We start from the raw sequence: 19,847 nt of genomic DNA, 5'->3' as shown, positions 1-19,847 counted from the left end.
AGGGAGCAGCGAGGAAAAGCCTTTCGGGCAGTCTCATAGAATCGTTTAGGTTGGAAAAGACCTTTAAGATCATCCTTGCCGGGCTCCCTCTGGGCCGTATGCAGCCCCACCGACCTGACCTTAGGAGGCAGATTTTTGACAGGCCAACTGTCTGCATCAGCGCAACCCACGGCGGATCTAACTGCTTGAGAAAGAGCTGGCTAAATAAGGTCAAACACAGCCTTGATTCTTGTCCCTGGCCCCCCTGGGCAGGCAGGCTGGTGGGGGTATGCAGCCCATGCAGGAAGGGCTCTCACACCGGGTCCTCCATGGGCACCCCGGGGTGAAGAGCTGATCAAACACCCAGAATATCCGTCCTTAAGGGCTCCGGAGCCAAGGGCAGAGCTGCTCCGGCAGCAGGCACCGCAGGAGGGGGGGCTACAGCACAAGGACCCTCGCCCCGGGGCTCAGGTCACCTCGGCTGTGCAGGTTGGGACAGGGGTGACCCGTGCCCACCCCCTGCCCCTCCACCAGCACGACCCCCGGCGAGGCTGCCCGTACCTTCCCCGCAGCATCCTCCAGCCGCATCACCAGCTCCTCTGCTCCGTGCCCGTCATAGGGATTCAGCCCCGTGTCCTTCTCCTCCGGCGGGTCATTTTGTCGCTGGGGACACAGGCGATGAGCGGAGAATCGGGCAGAGGCGCCTGCAAGCTGCCTGCAGAGAGGAGGAGATGGCAGGGCGGCTGGCTGCCTCCCAGCAAATCAGGCTGCGGAAGCGGTGCCTGCCGAGACACCGCAGCGCCCAGGCAAAGCCCCGAGTTTGCTCGAGTTGGCTGAGTCACGCTCCCGATTTCCACCCGCAGCCCCCGGCCTCCCGCTGCCGCCAGCCCCACGCGGGGACAGCCCCTCCGGGCGGGTGTCACGAGCGGGGGATGCTCGGGGGACAGCCGGAGCCCAGCACACGGATGCTGCCGGAGAGGAAAGGCAGCCCAGCGGCTCTTGGTGGAGGCTTGGCAAAGCGTGATGAAAAATCTCTTCCCTAACTATCAATTTCCATCAGTCTATAAAGGCTATAAAGTCTGAAAGTGTATTAACTTTATTTACACATATAGAAAATATATGGATTAGTTATATATCGCTGTGATGCGATGAGGTAGTGGAATTTTACTGGAGACTTTGGTATTGTTCAGGCTTAAATAACACAAGCTAAAGGACAGCCCGGCCCTGGAAAGAAGGACTTCTTACTTCTGGGAAGCTTAGAGCTGTCTTATGAAGGATATCGTTTATCTTATGAAGGATAAAGCACAGCTTTATCGCGGGGACAATCATAACACCAGCATCCCGGCCCTTCTGACATGTCTTTGAAACCCTCCCAGCGTTGTCTGGCATCACAGATCGGTAACTCGAGCAAGACTTGACTCCAGGGACGCCCGGGTCAATAGCCAAGTGGCAGAAACACTGCGGAAATAGAGGAGCTTTGCGAAGTTTTACTGTGATCCGCAATTGGTAGCGGGGGCGTTAGCGATTAGTCGAGTTATGTTGTACCTGACTGTTTGAAGGGTGTGAGAACCTCATGTAAAACCACATTCCGGTGCCCCGATTTGGCTGGGACACCTCATGCACACGAATAAATATTTACCCCCTGTAATTCCCTGCTTTGCACCCCAGCCTCTCGCCTTGGTCAGCACGGGCCAGGCGCGAATTTTTGTGACACAAGCCCCTGGCGAGGAACCTCAACGTCACACCTTTCAGCTGGTGCTTCCCACCTCCCCCTTTCGGATGCTCCTCCTTCCCGTTATGCTCTATGCCCTGAATGAAGCGGCTTCTCCACCGGATTCGCAGCCGCTTAACTTGTATTTGCCGCAAAATTCGCTCAACAAAACCAGCGTTCCTTTTCCTGGGGAAATGCGCTGAGCAGCAAAGCCAGGCCAGGAAGGCAGCCAAGGCAGGAGACGCTGCAGCGGCGAGCGATGTGGCTTAGTGGCCAGCACAGTGGGCAGTCCCAGGGAGGGCAGCCTGGCGCGAGCCGAGGGTCCTGCAGCACCGGGCTCCGGCCATCCCCGATCGGTCTTGCTAGAGAAGACTGTAAAGGGTCAGGGGGCAGTGCCGGGAGATGGCTGGAAGGGAGATGCTGGTTCTCAAGAGCAGGCGTGTCCTCCAGGTGAAGCCCTGTGCCCCGCACCATGCTGCATCAAACCAACAACTAGGGTCCAAAGGGCAACGCGGTGGCGCGATCACGGCCTTTAGCTCGCTTTTCCAGCCCGAGCATGTAACTCAACATGGGCCACCGATGCAACGAGTTCTTCTCGTTTCCTTGAACAAGAGCAAACAGCTGAGACATTTTGCCAGGAGAACAGATGCCACTAATATGGCAGCAAATAAAATCCATGTGCAATGCTTTACAGTTCAGTTGTAATTAACTCCGCGCTGCCAAAAGAACTGAAGCCAGCATGGCACATTAATTACACATTAATGTGAACGTTCATCCGCTCTCGGCTGGCTAGCTCTCTGGAGACCGGGGCTTTTATTTCGCTTTTGCATACGCCAAAACCACGGTGGCCCGGCGGGAGCCACGTGGAGCCAGCGTGCTGGGGCGCTTCCCGCTGCGCCTCCGAAAAGCCCGGCTAAAATGCAGAGCAAACCCAGGCAAGTGAACATCCATTTGAGACAGCGGGAGGAAGGAGGGAAGAGCACGAAGGACGACGGCCGCTCTCCGGGGGCCATGCCCGCACACACGTCCCACGCCCCAGGTTGAATTCAGCCAGACTGATGTCTCTGAACCAGAAAGCTTTTTCCTGCCAAGAGCAGCAAACCTCCTGCCAGGGCCATGGAGCCTCCGCCGGGATCAGCTCCTTGCTCTGGGTCTCTCCCAGCAGTGCCCATCTGAACACGTTCCATCTCAACATGAGGAAAAACTTCTTTCCTTTGAGGGTGGCAGAGCCCTGGCACAGGCTGCCCAGAGGTAGTGGAGTCTCCATCTCTGGAGACATTCCAAACCCGCCTGGACGCGTTCCTGTGCAACCTGCTGTGGGTGACCCTGCTCTGGCAGGGTGTTGGACTAGATGATCTCCAGAGGGCCCTTCCAACCCCAGCCACGCTGTGATTCTGTGACTCCGTGGGAGATCCCTCTCCTGCCGGGGTTTGGTCTTCCCAGAAGCCATCCTTGTGCTGTCCTGGTGTGGCCACTGCTGCTGTGGGTGCTGGAAGTTGTCCCAAGCTAAGGAGGAAGCTCGCTGCAGAGCAAGGGAGGACACATACCCTGGTCTGCTGGGAGAAGAGGGTCCTTCCCGAGTCCTCTCCCCACGCCCCAAAGGCATGGTTTGGGCCAGTTTCTCTAAGGAGTTCCGGTGAAGGACTCCTCCCTTCCAAGGGCCTTTCCTGAAGCGATGCTTCTTGCTCAGTGGAGACAGTCCAGCACTGGGCAGCTGTGGTGGAGGCACCGTGGCCACCAGCCCTTTCCCCGGGCAGGGCCAGGGGCGTATCTCCACAGGGGTGAGCAAACCAGTGCAGAAGAAACCAGGTGCTTCCCGCGCATCCCCAGCACCGGTCCTGGAAATGGTGGCTCGGTTCCAAGCCTTGTCCCACGCCTTGGGCCTGCGGAGAATGGCCCCATTCTCTACGAAGGAAGAGTTAGAAAAACAAACTGCTGAAATTGATTCCTACCGTTCATGGTTTCTCTTGCTGCCTGTTGGCTCAAGTTGTCACCCAAACTCTTGTGATATTCTGCAGGTCTGGTCCTGACACCCAGAACTGCCCCAAGTCCTTTTGAGTCAGCTGGATGGCACCATCAGGATCGGGTCCTGCGACAGTTCTCTCCCTCCCACAGCAAGATGTAGGCACTCTCTCCAAATATTTAAGCCAAGTTTCATTAGGCAGGAGCGGGAGTCCTCAGGGTCTGTCCCTGCAGTGCAAATCCATCCCTGAGATCCTGCTGCTTCCACGGCATTAGTCAAGTTGCAGAGAAGGGTCCAGGAGGTCGGATCCACAACCCAACATCTTACTGAGGAACAGGCATAAAAAACCCCCTCTGTAACCACTGCCAAAGCAGAGGGACGCGCGGACCACTCCGCAATCATGCCCAAAGACACAGCCATAAAAATAAAAGCTTTTTATTTTTTTTTTTTTTTAATATACCATTACAGAAACATCTGAGTAACATTCTCAACAGGACGGGCAGCCCCCTGGCCCTTGGGGCAAGTGCAGGCAGCCAGCTTCGGGGTCTGCCATGCCATACTCCCGAGCTGCTCTCGGTGCAGGACGCCCTGCTCCTCGCCCTCGGCGGGGAGACCCGGCCCTCCTGGCGTCAGGGTGTCACCTTTTTGTAGGTAATGTGGAGGTGCTGAGTCATGGGCTGCGTAGTGGTTGCCATCGAGACAGTTTGTTCGAGTTTCCCATCGGAATTGAGCCTGAATTTTCTGGTAATCTAAAAAGAGGGGGAGAAAAGAAATAAAGAAATCAAGCAGACAGCATCCACAGGTTAAATTCCTTACCTGCGCCTTCTACTTTCCCTTTGCCATCCTTGTGTTTGCTGTCAACACGCCACAGATGGAAGGATACGCTCACTACAGCCATCAGAGTAAACAAGGAGAACTTTTCTCTCCTAAAGAAGGTAGCCCTTCCCAAAATACCACTTCCATGCCCCAAGACCGTTATCCACAGAGCAACGCAGCATCCTGGCACTACTGACATCCCTCCACCAGAAGAGCAGCTCCTGGCTGGTGGCTCAGGGAGATGCTCTGCGCTGGATGATGCCCCCAAGGCAGCCTTCAGCAGGTCACCACGCCGCGCCAGACTAAGGCGGTGCTCACACTACACGGGCATACTGGAGCCTGCCGAGCCCTGGCTTGTACCTGCAGCCAGGCGGGGCTTCAGCGCAGGGGAAGAGCAACGCCATCCATCGAGAGGGCTCAACAGGCGACACTGTCCCCATCTCTCCACCCGGGCAGGCTGCAAGACTGCCTGTGCTGCACCAAACCTCAGGAGAGGCAATTTGGGGTTGCCCTGTGGAGCTGAACCACTTGGGACCCATGCAAGCAGACGCCTGAACCCAGGCTTCAGCAGCTTCCAAACCAGAGGAGGGAGTGGCTCAGTGTCCAGTGTCCACCCCAGGCTGTTGGCCTGCTCCTAGCTGTTCACCGAAATAAAGGAGAGAAGTGGGACCATCCTTTTTGAACCTCAGCTCCTGTCCCAGAATAACGCTCTGGAGGGTGGCACTCCAGCTGCCCGGCCCAGCAGGGAAAGGGCGACGTAACCTTGTGGATGACACCAGGGCACGGCAGCTCCCCGGTGAGCGCTGCTGTAAGGAGGCAGCTTGGCACGGACCCACGAACCCAGCACTTCGGCCCTTGGTGTCATTTCAGCACAGATTGGCTCCAAGTCATCCAGAAGAGCTCCTTATACTGCCCGGTGGCCACTTGCTGCTTCCCGTACCGAACACAATCCCAAGGGTGAACAGAAACAAAGTCCTGGGGCAGCAGGATAACCTGCAAGCACGAGTAATTTGCAGTCACTTAAACCAGCCCCATTTAGAAATTCCTAAAACGCAGAGGCTTTTACAAATGCATTGATTTCCAGTGAAGGTCATGTCCATGAGCTATCTCCAGTCTGCGTGCTCCGAGACAGCGTCCTCTCCGTTCCCACATCCGTTCCCCCACCAGCAGTGTGCCCTTAATGCCAACATCCAACACGTCCTCCTTTCAGGTTATTGCCACCCAAGAGCGAAGCTACCCAGGGCTGGGGAGGATATGCCGCTGCTCTGACCTTCATGGGGGCAACAGCAGGAACAGGGTCATACACAAACAACATTTAGATTAATGATCAGATGGGGCTTTCTTTGTAATGCACGACAGCGTTCCTCAAATACTCCAAGCAGGAAAAGGCAATTAAAAGGAATACAAGAGACACTCGTCTTTAACAAGAAATTATCTCACGATGTCTGATCTTTGCTCAGGGTTTCTGAACGGTTCATTTTTTTTGGACTGGGCCACGGTAGGTCCTCCTGCCAAAAGGAGGAAATTAAGTGAACTGGGCTAAAAAAGAAGAAGGTGATTTTCTCTTAAAAGCCAGCTTCAGTCAAAGGCTGGCTGATGGTACCGTGGGAGGGAAAGCTCTGTGTAAACCCGAGATGCACAGGGAGATTGTGACTTCCCACACAGGAGAGGAAACGCGAAGCACTGGGAAAGGGCCATGGGAAATTGCTGAATTCAACGTAAGAGGCATCCACTGCTCTCCCCTCATCCACGAACCTAGTCATTTTATCACAGAAGATAAACAGGTCAGCCAGATGCCATTTACCCATGGTAAAACCATACTGCCTGTGCCCAACCACCTTCTTTACACGTGCAGAAATCTCCAGGGGCTGAAGGGACGCTGACCGGCTTGTAGGACTCCAGGTTGGCATTCAGACACTTTCTGAAGATGGGTGACCCACGTGCCATGTTTCTCCAGCCATCAGGAAACTCCGCTGATCTCCCATCACCTTTCAAAGGTAACACAGCAGCCTTGCAGGCTTATCAGCCAGTTCCCTCAGTACCCACACACTGCCAGAACAGTCCTGAGGTCTAAAAATACTTGAAAACGTGCCTGTTCTCCAGACTCTCACAGGGGAACGTGAGCAGGGTGTTTGGAAACAAAGCCGGTCTAAGAGTGCTCCTCCGCTCCCTGCAGAGCATCTCTTATGTATACACGCAGGGCGGAAGCCGAGAGCCACTCGCTCCTCAGTGAGGGAGGAAGAGTCCAGGCTGCAGTTGTGCCTTACGTCGCGTCAGCATCGCCTCTAGCAGGGACAGACCCCCAGGGACTGCTCCTCTCTGTCCGCGCAAGGAGCTCCCCACACCGCAGCACGGCCATGCCAGCGAGCGCCTGCCACACAGCCCTGGCCCAGGGAATAGGTCCTCCTGCCTGAATTATGGCTCAGCTGAGCCACAGCCATCCCGAAGCACTTTTTGGCGGGAACACAACATTGTGGTGAAGTTTTCTCAAAATAAGCAACTAAAGCAGCAGCACACGTGCCCTTCTCACGACACTTGTAGTCTCTTAATTTCCATGGGTAATTTACACTGTTCTTGGTGAAGGAGAAAACGCGTTGGGAGCTGGTTACCTGCCATACCCTCTCTTTCCACATGTTCCTTCACCAGCAAGGACCTCCCACATACTGTGACCAGTACCTGGGCCTGAACTGCCCTCAGCTGCCAGGTGACCACGGACATTCAGCTCAGGAGCTTCCCTCTTCCAGCCTCCAGCCAAAGCCAGCCTTGGAGCCCTCAACCAGTAAGATGTTCACTGGCTTTCTGTTGCTTTCCCCCTCTCCTCCCACCAGTCTATCTGCTCACATTTCAGGCAGTGACTCTGAGATGGTGGTCCATTTTATTTAAATGCTTTTAATTAAGAGCTCCACTGCCTTGGCAATATCCATAGCACTTAATCGCTTTATTTCTCCTGATACAGCAAGGAGGCAATACAATTGCTCCTGGGAAAGGAGAAACCCAACAACTTAAAACATGCAGCTGAAGGCAGGGGAGTTAGGACTGCCTTTCCAGAGTTAGGACACTGTGTAGGCACATACAATTTTTTGGCACGTTAGTGAATTTAGGGAGCACACTTATGACACCGGCTGCACCTCCACAAGCTTGCGCTCTCAGTTATCTATGGGTCGGTTTTATAGCACATAAAAACTAGGTTGCAAAAATCCAAGCCTTGAAGTCCAAAATAAGACAATGCTGTATTTGCTGCAATCAAAGCAGTGTCTTCTCTCCCAAGAGCCACACCTCACTTGCCACCTTTCAAAAACTGCGGTCACTCACTTGGTTCACATGTGAAAACAAAACAGGCACAAGAACATGCCAGCACCTACTCCTTGTGAGAGCTTGTCCAACCTTGCTGTCTTTTCTCAGCTGCTAGTCAGCCAAAACAACTTCCTCTGTGACAGCTAGGATTCCAGCAGTGACCTCAGTATGCCACACTAACTCCAGCAGTGCCATCTTACTTACAGCTGGCTGTACCCCATCCAGCTGTGTCAACAACAAACTGCCACCACCCCAAAAAAGGTCAAAACCCTAGAAGCAGGCAACCAAGAGTGGTGCTGACAGCAAGCGCCAGCCCTGCCAAGCAGCCACAGATGGCAACAGAGCCCGTAGCAACTTGTGAACGTCATGAAAAGTAAGCAAGATCTGCAAAAATGAGGTGGAGCTCGAGCTCATTCCTAAAATATCCCGATGAGGCCCAACACTGGACATACCTTATGTGTGCACCCTCATACTGTAATTAATCCAGAAGACCAGCATTAAGAAGTAACAACACTGCTGTACAAGGGTATTTGGACAAGACTTTCCTACTCTCTTTCCCAAGGACCTGCTACTGGCCACTGCTGGAGACAGGATTCTGGGTTGGCTGGTCTGATTCGGCACATCAGTTCCTATCTTAATGATCTCTCTGGGTCTTGTAATGTATGAAATATCTTCTGAAGGTTGTTACGGAAAGGATAAGCTACGATGCCACGCAATATTTCCAATAACTCCTGATGGCAATCTGTAATTAAAGCATGTTAATCAACCTATCCTCTCAACTAGACACCTTCTGGGGCTAGCAATACTATATGAATTGCTCACAGCGTGTGCACTCACCTGCTCTACATGGGGCTTCTTGGCAAAGGAGATCCTGGCTATGGAGTGAGAAGCTATAGACAGTTCTTGTCCATTCACCTCCCCTTCCTCCACCTCCACCAGACCTAGTGGGAAGCAAGGTCATATATAATCAGGCTACAAAGGTTACTTAACGATGTCACAGTTATTAGGCTATGTAATACACCACCACTCTCCCTGAAGAATGGTTTGATTTGACTTAGCACATATCAACAACTGCAAATCCACGCAACCTCAGGCACGTAATGCTGCTTAGAAAAATCTAGCCAGATAGACTCACTCATACCGTGTGGGATGAGTATCGCGTTGCAACTGGCAGTTCTCCCTTCAGCACCTGCTCTGGAGTTTTAGATGCAAATTTAAGCATTAACGGGGTTTTAACACTCTTTCACTTATAACAATTTAGATGTGGTTCTCCCTCGCTCAGTCCCTGCAAGGTGTGTAACAAGTGCCAAGGCACTACATCCAGACAGCAGGGAGATTCTCCTGGTTTAGGAGCTAAGAAAAAAGACTGCACCAAGATTGTGCTCCAAGGCTGTTAAGGGAACAGTAGGAGAGAAGCTCCCCTGCTACAGTGCTGCGGATGCTCTCAGTAGTGCCACAGCCTGTGTTCCTCTAACAGGGAACCCGCTGTATGGGTCACACCAAACACTCCTGGATGGAGAGGCTGCAAAGGGGGTTTAAAACCACCACAGCCCCACAAGCTCTGTGCTGCCCCACGGAATCAAATACAGCAAGTGTTGACATCGGTAACAACAGCTGAAGTGGGATGTTAAACGTGACCCTGCTTAGGAGGAGCAGCTGGCCAAATATGACAACAGCAAGAGAAGGAGGACTCTAGAGCCAGGAGCTCATGAACCAAGGCATGCACCTCTTTATTTCTGCCACAGAGTCAACTGTGGCCAACTCAGCGGAGCAGTGAGAAAGAAGCATCTTATCTGTACAGGCTCCCCTTATCTCCCCACAAAAAAAGACCCCTAGGATGCTATGAAGGCATCAAGAATGTCACCTGCCATCATTAAGGCTCAGACTGCAATTCTTGTTACAGAGGCAGGGGTTCTTCTGATTTACAAAGCTACATCTGTAAATACCAACATATCATCTGAGGAAAGGATACCCCTGGAGTCTCCTGCATGAGTGGTATTTTGACTTGCAGTCCTTTCCTGTCGCAGAAAGCTAAAAAGCCACACTGTCTGTGCAAAGCCACATAGCCAGTCCTAGAAACTTTTGCTTTTGACACAAGCTCATTTATTAATTCGTTTTCACTGTGGGTTCAGCGCCAAAGAGAGGCACTGCTGGACAGCGAAAATAAATTAAATGAAACTGTGAGAGATGCAATAGTTTTCTGGAGAAGTGATGAAATAGCACAGCAGGGGAAGGACCTCTTCTCTTCCCCAGTGTGGGTATCAGGTGTGTACCTGTGTTCTGGGCACTGATGAAGGCCACCTTATTAGTGTCAGGTTTGAGGCGGATGAATCCACATTCTCGGTGCATGGGCTTCCTGGTGTCCGGATGGAAGGCGTTGAACCTGAGGGGAAATCAGAACACAAAAGCTGCTGTTTGTTGCACTGAAAATACAGTGTTTGGCCTGCTTTCATCTCAGAGGACATGGTATTTTATTTAACCACATGAATGCCTACAATGTTATTTGAAGAGTAAAAGACTGACAACGCTTCATGGTTGGAGACATAAACGTGTAAAAATATGGTTACTTCACAGGCACAGCTATTTCTTAGAGCTGGAGTTAGTTATTTAAGTTCGAGATTCATAGTTTTCACAGCTCCTGGGTCTTTCTAAGACCTAGCTCAGAAACTCCCTCGGGAAGTCAGACATTTCACAGATGTTGAAGCCATACTTTGTTTCAAATACTTCCTTGTCTCAAATAAATACCTGGCATTACAATATTATCTTTATTATGTTTTAAACCTGGCAAGTTTGGGTTTTTTCTATATTACCTGCTGCAGGCAGTAACAGAACAGACTTATTTCTCCCACCACCCTCTTCAAAAAGGAAAAAAAACCCGTGCAGATTCTTATTTATTCTTCATGAGGCCTTAGAGTTTTATGTTGGATCACCCATGATGTGGCTGATTATATACATCACACATGTTCATATATTATGCTAGTGCTGCAGCATTCCCAAGTTGTCCTGGTTCCGGTGGGGATAGGGTTAATTCTCTCCAGGCTCCGGCAGGGCCACAGGTATTCCATCCCATGTGAGCCAAGCCCACTCCAAGCTGGCGGGGGCAGGAAGTCTTGCTTGGAGCAGGCTGGGGCATCCTGGCTCTGGTCAGTGAGTGGTGGTTCCGTAACCGTGTTTGTATATTCCTCTGTCCATGTTATTGTTGTTGTTTTCTCATTCCTTTTGCTGTTCTGTTACATTGCCTTTGTCTCAACCCACGAGTTTTGCCTTTTTCTTCCGATTCTTTCCCATATTGGGAAAGCTCGAGAGAGCGGCACGTGGTTCTTCGTTGCCATCTCGAGGCCAAAGCACGACACGAGCCTACACAGGTAACTGAATTAAACAGCAGTTTAAACACAACAACAAGCTAGGTATTTACATAATGCAGTGAACTATCCTATTGGTGTTTCTTTATTCTAGACTAATCCCTTTTTATTCATGATGTTTTTCATAGAATTTCCCACTCTGCAGCCTTCTACAAGAAAGGAGACAGAGGCAACCTCGGAGCTGCTGCTGCTAAATCTGCACCCAGAACTTCCTCACGCGACAGCAGTTTCTATACGCGCCTCTGTCGTGCAACTGGGATGTGCCTACTGCAAACGGTGCCCAACACCAGTCCCCTTGGCCACCGTGACCTGTCCTGGGACTGGGAACGTGCTGTATCGTCACCTGCCACCCCAACCGTAATGGGATAAATGTTCAAGAGCTTGACCAAGGGGTTTGTCCAGGCGCTCGCATGTGGCAAGATGGAGCACTTATTAAAGAAGCACTGAGAGCTGAAAAGCCCCAAGCAAGCGTCTCCTATGGGAAGTAAAATATAAGGAAATACACAGAGTCAACATTTCCTAGACGACCAGCTGCACAAAGTGCAGCACGTGGCACAAGAAACCTGTGGGCTTCAAAGGAGTGGAGACAAGGAAGGGGGCACACAGCTAAGGCATGCAGTTGGTGCCTTGCAGCTGCTTCTGGCTCCCTAACGGGGGAGCCATTTGTACCTCTGGGTACAAATACACAAATTACTCCTCCTGTTGGCTCCGTCTCTATATAAAGCATGTCTCTGTTTAACCATATGGTTATAGGAAGAACCAGGAATGACTTTCTATCGGTGATGCAGGGCTGCATCCCTGCGAAGGACTGTCTAGCATCTCAGCCTCTGTGCTGTGCAGCTAGTAAAGCCAGGCACCCTACAGAGTCGTGGCTCATGGTGGGATTATCTAGAATCAAAGGAGGAATGAACTTAAATCAGGCTTTTTTCAGTGTTTGGAGTATTCAAGAGACACATGGACTGCCTTCGAACAGGCAAGTGGCACTGCTCCAGGAGCCAGGGAGGCACAGGGTCTCTGTCCTTCAAGCCTACTGCCTGTTTTCCTGATGCTTCCAAGAGCTTAACAGCTCTGAGCTGTAAACCTCCTTGGCACAAAAAAAAAAAAAAAAAGGAAAAAAATGAAAAAGCAACTCAAATCAGCAACTGTTCAAAAGTCAAAGAGGGAGAATGTAGACAGAGCATGACTGTCAGAGCTTTGTTTCTTTTGGAAACGGGACTAAAAATGGCACATGCTGAGCTGGCAGCTCTGTCACCACGAACGGCATACACCAGGAACACAGGGCATCTTTCACACAGCGTTGCCATCTTGTAATTATTCTTTTCTCTGGTTTTCAAAGCAACCAACTTCCCAACTCACCCCTCCCAAACGGGTATTGGAGCAGCACTGATCAGCTGGCTAACCTGTCATTTCTCTTCCTCCAGATTCCTTTTTGATTTCTCTTAGAACAATTAGCTTAACTGCTTTGGCTGCAAGTATCTGCCTCCTTCCCCATATAGTTTGTTAAATAAACACTTTAACTTTTCTCAGTTTTTCAGTGGTGAAGACTGAGGACGACAGTTTAATATGGTTAAGCTTTACAGCCATGCCATAGCTCCTTCATTTATTGTATCTGTAAGAGGGAGTTTCACAACAGAGAATGATAGCAGTTATTATGCTATTACTTGAAGATTCATTTCTAATCAGACAGCTACCACCAGCAAGAACGGTGGGGATTTTTTCTGGCCGTGAGGACAGTACATCTTTTGGCCAACATACGCACCCAAGGCGCATCACGTTAAAGCGGAAGGATCGCTCGTCTTTCAAAGGCAGGAATGGAATTTGCACAAACAATAGCGATGTCCATGCTGAGGCCATTCTTGGTACCATACGTTACTCTCACTATTCCAAGTTAGAGTCACATTCACAGCACCTTGAGTTACTTCTCATTACATAGCCCTCAAGACTGGTGGGCCACAAGAAGTGTACGCTGCACCACGGCCACAGTCCTGATCCTGTACTTGTGTGCTACCGCACAAATTCACAGGTGTGAACTCACTTGTGAAAAGCTCTGTAGTAGTGCACTGTACTCCTGGGCTAGTGAATCTGCAGTGATTGCAGGTGTGCAGCCCTGGGTATGCTGCAAGAGCATGCCAATTAATCACAGGGTTTAAAGGCAAACAAAAGTCAGACCATGCAGTCGCATATTGTTACATCGCCTCATGTGGCAAGTGAAAACTTGTTTACTTTGCCACTGGAAAAGAAACACAACCAATAAATCTCACTGAAGCCATGCCTGCTCCGATCTGAAAGCTGCTGCCAACATCGATAAACCCCCAGACTTACGAGAAGTTGAGCATGGGCTGCCCCACGTGAGAGATGTGCACTTCTTCCAGGTACTGGAAGGGCTTCATTGTAGGGAAGGTGCCGTCTCCTGGCGGGTCTGAGAGCCAAGTGCCCAGCATCCAGGACAGGGGCTCCATTACAGGATTCAGCTGGGGAGTCTCTGTGGACGAAGATAGAAGAATAAAGAAAGAAAATTCAGCGATCTGTGCTCTGCAGCTTGCTGTGAGCTGCTTACAGCTGGGTGAAGATGACCACAAAACACCTCAGAAATGGTCCAACACAGCAGCAACGCCTTTCTCTAGAGCAGTGTCAGCTCCAAGGTGCAAGGGGAGATGGGGAACGATGAACAGTCACAGAAAGCAAGTCTGTTTTCAAACCTGCTCTTGGCCTTACATAGAACATTCTTCCGGGTGGTCCATTTCTGACCTGTCTCTGTAGCCTGATCTGAAGAGAAAGCCCCCTCCCGTCTGCATGCAAGGAAGGAGAAGACCGACATCTCAGCATAAAGAATTATCACTAAATGCCAACTAAATCTCTAATGCTCTGGCCTGATTTTTCTCAAGCACTGAGTATGTACCATTCCTGTTTGTTTCAGAGACCAAGGAAATGAGTCCTCACTTCAGAGGAAAAAGCAAATGAGGCTGCATACATATTCAAGATCAAAGTCTGGCTGTAACTTTTTTGAAGAGGTTAACAACGACCTGCACTTGTACAAAGAGACAGGCATTGTTCAGAAGCTGTTCTGCTTAGGCTCTGGCCTAAGTAAAACGTTTTTAAAAGACTAGGGCAACTGCAAATTAAAGTGTAAATGGAAGAGAAAGCTACTTCCCTTTGTCATTGCATTTATTAAGAAGCACAAAGGTCTGTTTCACAAAGTTAAAACTTCTTTAACGAATCATTTTAGAAGAGCTTTGATAAACAGCAGTTTTACATTTTGCTGTGATTTCAGAGCGTGTGACCTGAAAAAAAACCAAATAAATCAGAGAAATGGAGACAGACAATTGAAAGCCACATGAACAGCAAAGCAGATCCATTCCTAAGGCGTAAGCAGGGAAAGCGACGCAGCAGCCACGTGGTCTCAGGGAAGACCAGTACCAATAGAAATGAGGTGCCCACTGCTCTAGGTCAGCTGTTATGCAGACAAGTATATCTCAAGTATACTTCAAGCATGTCCTCCTCACACTCACGGGATAAATGACGCATACTGGCAGGGTGGGAGCTGAAGGGGGTTGTTTTCCACACCTACTGATATCGCCTAATACAAGAACAAGCTACCTGTCCAGATGGTCTAAAAGGTACAGACTCAGAGACAGGGGGAAATTATGACCTAAAAAGGCGATGCTGTGGGTAAAAATTTGCTTGATCTGTCCGAGTTTCACTGTGCTCAGTCCCAAACACCAGGCTAGGAAGACTGAGCAAGGAGGAAGAACGGACCTGGAATGCCAAAGCACCTGGAATACCAAAGCAGGGGGAACAGAAACTTTCACGGATAAAAAAGGATTGCCACCTTTGTTATTTATTCTCCCACACATAGCAGGTTTAGAAAGCCAGCCTGCATGTCAGCAAGATGCTGCTAATTACTCTTCTTTATCCCGAACTACTTTGCAAGTGAAGCAACAGGAGAGAACATGAGAGCTCGCTATGAAATAGGTGATAAACATCTACAGCATCAGAGCCAGGCTTTGCAGACTGTCCAGCCAGCCTGCGCATTCACCACCAGCACACCAAAGCGTTAAGAGGTTCCTACGATCCATGGAGCAGTGTTAGCGTACCAGACAGTATTTCATTGTACTTACCTTCCACCGGTACCGTGAGTAACAAAAGCAACAGAACGTTATTTTCTGGTGCGGCAAAGACCTTAACACAGTGATGACCAGTAACAAAAGTCCAAAATTATTGCTACACGAACCCCCATACTTCTACATTGCTTGTTTAGAACTAGTTTCCCTTTTTTGCTTTCATGTTGAGAGCATGTGGTTTTGCGAGTAAGGAGAGTATTGCTACCCCATCCAACTGGTATTTGCCTTTTACTTGCTACTGCATTTCTTTCCAAGCTTTTTGCAGGCTCAAACTCCCACCGTGGAAGGGAAGAGCAAAGCTTTGGAAAGGCTGGAAGAGACTGCAGCCTCGGCTGCTGCTGCCCTCTCCTGGGTCAGGAGGTGGCAACAAAGCCTAGGAGCAGGATGCTTTCTGTCACCAGAGTGCTTGTAATAGCACACTTCATTATTTTTTTTTTCTGCTTACAAACCTTGCAGCATTTCGGGGAAAAACATCAAAGTGACAGATGGGAGAAAATGGCTTTAGCCATTTCCATTCTTTAGACTCGGTTATAAACCAAGAGAAGCCAACCAATTGTTTCCAGCACCCACAGCTTGACCCCACTGCCTTGCCGTGCAGCGTCCAGCCTGGCCGGAGATGCCTGACCGGGCAAGCTAGTCTCACATCCAAAGAGCTGGACTTTTAGCTAGCTGAAAAGTAAAGATGTAACTGTATATCCTGACGTCTACAGCATTCGGGTAAAGAATATGGCCAAGCGACCATTATTATTTTTCTAAACTACCTGGATGGCAGCAAAACCAACATGAGTTTTTTTTAGTTCTTATGTCGCTTGGAAAAGCCAAGAGCAACAGAAACGCTGGTGGGAACAAGGACCAGAGACTCAGTGAAACGCAGAACAGTGATCACATCCTATGCAGTGCTCTTCTTCGGTACTGGTCTCTGACTAGTGGACTAAGTCCTTTATTTTTTCCCTGGCAGCCTTCTGTGCCAGAGGGCTGAGCTGAAAGACTGGAAAAGCAAGAGTGAGGAGACAGACAGGAGAGAGCCTGATTGAGTCCATCAGAGAAAAAGTGGTGATTTGAAAAGAAATTTACTTCTTATGTTGTGGTTGGCGTGGGTAAATGAAAGACTATTGAGGCAATAAAAAGCAAGAGTCTAAAGAAGAAAATATCTTTGTCTGCAAAGCTGCTTTATTTCAAACAGTTTTATAGATGCAGTCACCGTCAATAGGAATTTCACCAATGAAGGAGCGTGTACTTCCCTATTTAAAGATCTAAATAAACTCTTCGCATATCACTTTTACAAACAACCTGCTACTATGGCTTAAAAAGTAAGTGGGTGATGATATCAAGAATACAAACCATGTCTGAGAACTTGCAGCACAAGAGACACTGGCCACCCTTCCGCATGTTTAAAGCTTCAGACTCAGATGGGATCCTCTTAATCCTGGTTCTCTTGCATCCACACGCAGAGTTTCTCTTTTATCTAGCATCACAGAAGCTGACACTACAGACTCTTTCTTAACAAGGGCATTCCTGGAGTCTCTTTTCCCTACCAGATGATAGTTTCTTGAAGCCGTTAGGGACCAGCATCTTCAAGACCTCTGTTTCTCTACAAAATCCAGCTGAAATCAGCCACGACGCTCACAAGTTGCAACAGCTTGGGAGACAAAAGCCACAGGCGTGTAAGCAACCTGATCATTTACAACTCTTTTCTTCAGGAAGCCACTCAGGCCAAAACTGCTGTGTCCTGGGCACACGAGTCAGCTCTGTTTCATTATCTCACCCCACTTCATGCCTCTGAACTAGTGGATGGACTGTTTCCACATCTTTCTCATTCACAGAGGGGTTAGAAGTCAAATCCCTCCCTGCACTGTAACAAAAATCAGACTGTAATTGGCTGTCCACGCTCTGCAGCAAGAGCCGGCACGCTCTCCCTGCCATGAGACAAACCAGACAAAGTGGCTGGACAACCCCCTCGGGCCATGTCTACACAGGCCTCAGCCAGCATGGCTCTCAAGTGGGAACCCTGGCACAGAAAGCTACGCTGGCACAAATTCCTACACAGCTTTATCAGCAAAACGAAAAACAAACCGACTCACACAACATCTTCTCAGTGTTCGAAGTGCAGGGTCTACAGCAACAGCTGGGCAGCCTCCTGCAGTCCTTTCTTCAGCTGAGTCACTTACTGGATTTAAAATCATCATCATCAAAGTTCTGGTAATTAAGGAGCAGCCTTGTTCAGTGCACTTTTCCACATTTAAGTACAGAAGGTGGCTTTGTACTCTGCTGCCCATCCCTGAGTTTTACACCCCTTTATGCACTTTGCTGATGCTCCCCCCAGTAAACCAGTAAAGCGTTCCTAGCACTGGCATGCTCTAGCTCCATCTCTGCTCCAAAAAGCTGGGAATGCGGTTATATTCACAAATTCTCATCTTATGGCCTATCTTAGTAATTAATTTCATGACAAAGCACCAATGTGTTACTGACTCTGTTTCAAAACGCTCCAGCGTCTGCAGTCACTGCCAGAGCTCTCCTGCACTACAAAATACAGATAAAGCATTTTTAAAATTATACACTATTATGAGAAACCCAACCATCCTACCTGAGCTTACCTCAATGTGTTTTACTTTCTCTCAAGTTTACCTTAGTTAGCGTTTTCATCACTTCCTAGTTGCAAGCTAGTTTTTATTGTGAGTCATTGCCGACTCACTGCAGAATTAAATGCTTAATGCACAAGCTGTGTAGGCTCTTACAAAAAAAACAAGACCGAAAAATAAAAAAGCAACAGCAGAGCAAGAAGTCTTGTTTACTCCCTTTCCAACCGCCTTTTTCTCCGTGGGGGCAGTGAAAGAACCATCTCCCTGATCAACCACATCCCGAACTCGCTGCATATCCAGCCGGTGCAGGCTCCCATGCGGAGCAGAAGGCAGGTGACACCCCACCTGCCGCAGGGCAGCACGTGCTCGGGCCGCAGGCGCTGCGAAGCCTCGCCTGGCCTCTCTTGTGATGCATTCTGCCACAGATCCAGCGCCGCTCTTAACCTATGCACACATATTCCTACACCTTATCTCACCTCTACCTTACTTTATAGCTCCCTCGTTCTTTGTAACACCCACTTTATTGACCCCGGCCGTTCACACCCCAGACAAGACCGGGTAAAAAACAAACCAATCACAGGCAACACCTGCCATTCCAGAATAAAAGCATTTTTCTTCCAAAATCCTTATTCTACTTTGGAAACACAGGCATTATTTTCTTAAGAGAGTGCCTGTAGGAAGCTACCTCTGCAAAAGAAATTCTAGCAATTGTCTTCAATGGACGCATCCCTAGCTCCCAGTTAACGTGCAGCTGCTAGGACAGCGGTGCCTGCCCTGGTAGAGGCATTTTTTCTGACAAAATATCTCTGTGACCCATTCTAGGCGTTTCATTTTGAAGCTAAACCAGACAGGGACACGTTGCTGTTCAAGTCCTGCTCGGACAGATGAAAGTACAGCATCTCGCATCCTCGCACAGCCCCACTTCTCTTCTCACTGCCACTGAGGAATACGATTTTGCTACAACACAAACCTGTTGTCACCCTGATGGGAAACACCACCTCAGGCCTCACAGATCAGGCATCAGGACTCCATCTCAGCACAAAACCAGACATTTAATGTTCTGAGTCCTCCTGCTTGTCCCCAAAATTCATCAACTGTGTTTCATCTGCACATAAAAAGTATTATAAACAATGGCACTTCTACGCTGGCTTTGTACAAATATTGAAAAACAAATCTATGCTGGAAGGAAATACGATTTCCTACAGATTCTTAGCAAAACTCTAATCATTTTCCACCTGGACCCACTTTGCAAACTCTCCTGCCTTTAAGATGACCTTCATGGGAACAGACATGGAGTTTGGAAGAGGCTCCACACATGCTCCAGTGGCTGAATTTTAACAGCTTTACCTCTCTAATAAATACAGATACTTCAATCACATTGAATCATACCTGCATTTGCTCCACTGCCGGCCATAGTTTGCAGTTATTTTTCTATTGCTTGGTCTAGCTCTCTAACCACCTTTGCTCACCAGAAAGCGTTTTGCGCAGGGTTGATAAGATGGCTATAAGGGAAGTGATCTCATGATTAGGTAAGAGAGTTATCCCAGTGCCTGCTGGGAGATGTAGTTTTATAAAAGGAGCAAACTGGAGCCTGTTACGATGAGGTGATCTTGTGAAAGGAGCATCTCAGATCTCCTCTCTGCGCTAGCACTGGGGGAGTACGATGCAGCAGAGCTGAGAAACCTTCAGGCAGAACAACATGGTCAGATAGTAACTTGTGTGTCATAGGAAAGCACTGTCAGGATAGTCTCCCCTTCCTCAGGGCGCTGGATCCATATTTGCTTGCTGGCTCTCCATAATATCATAGAATCGTCTAGGTTGGAAGGGACCTTTAAGATTATTGAGTCCAACCATCAACTCAACACTGCCAAAACCACTACTAACCATGTCATAGAATCGCCTAGGTTGGAAGGGAGCTTTCAGATCATCTATAGTCCAACCATCAACCTAACTCTGACAAAAACCATCACTAAACTATATCTCTAAGCACTATGTCCACCCATCTTTTAGATACCTCCAGGG

General features: G+C 49.3%; 1 protein-coding gene across 6 annotated transcripts in view; it reads right to left on the bottom strand.

Annotated features, from left to right (window-relative positions):
* Positions 1 to 4,072: 4,072 nt before the first annotated feature.
* Positions 4,073 to 19,847, bottom strand: part of THAP4 (THAP domain containing 4) — a 22,190-nt gene continuing 6,415 nt past the window's right edge. For 3 of the 6 annotated variants that reach the window (XM_074590298.1, XM_074590297.1, XM_074590294.1), the window contains exons 3-6: positions 13,448 to 13,607; positions 10,037 to 10,146; positions 8,601 to 8,704; positions 4,073 to 4,402 (exon numbers count right to left, since the gene is read on the bottom strand). In XM_074590298.1, coding sequence (XP_074446399.1) covers positions 4,283 to 4,402; positions 8,601 to 8,704; positions 10,037 to 10,146; positions 13,448 to 13,607 — 494 coding nt within the window. In that variant the 3' untranslated portion in view covers positions 4,073 to 4,282. Of the gene's footprint in view, positions 4,403 to 5,231; positions 5,463 to 6,245; positions 6,458 to 8,600; positions 8,705 to 10,036; positions 10,147 to 13,447; positions 13,608 to 19,214; positions 19,363 to 19,847 lie in introns of those variants that run through there. The other 3 variants (XM_074590299.1, XR_012587444.1, XM_074590295.1) reach the window with 3 other exon arrangements.

This window comes from Larus michahellis, chromosome 6 (assembly GCF_964199755.1).
Source record: "Larus michahellis chromosome 6, bLarMic1.1, whole genome shotgun sequence".
Classification (NCBI taxonomy): domain Eukaryota; kingdom Metazoa; phylum Chordata; class Aves; order Charadriiformes; family Laridae; genus Larus; species Larus michahellis.
This window is presented reverse-complemented; position numbering and strand designations above follow the sequence as displayed.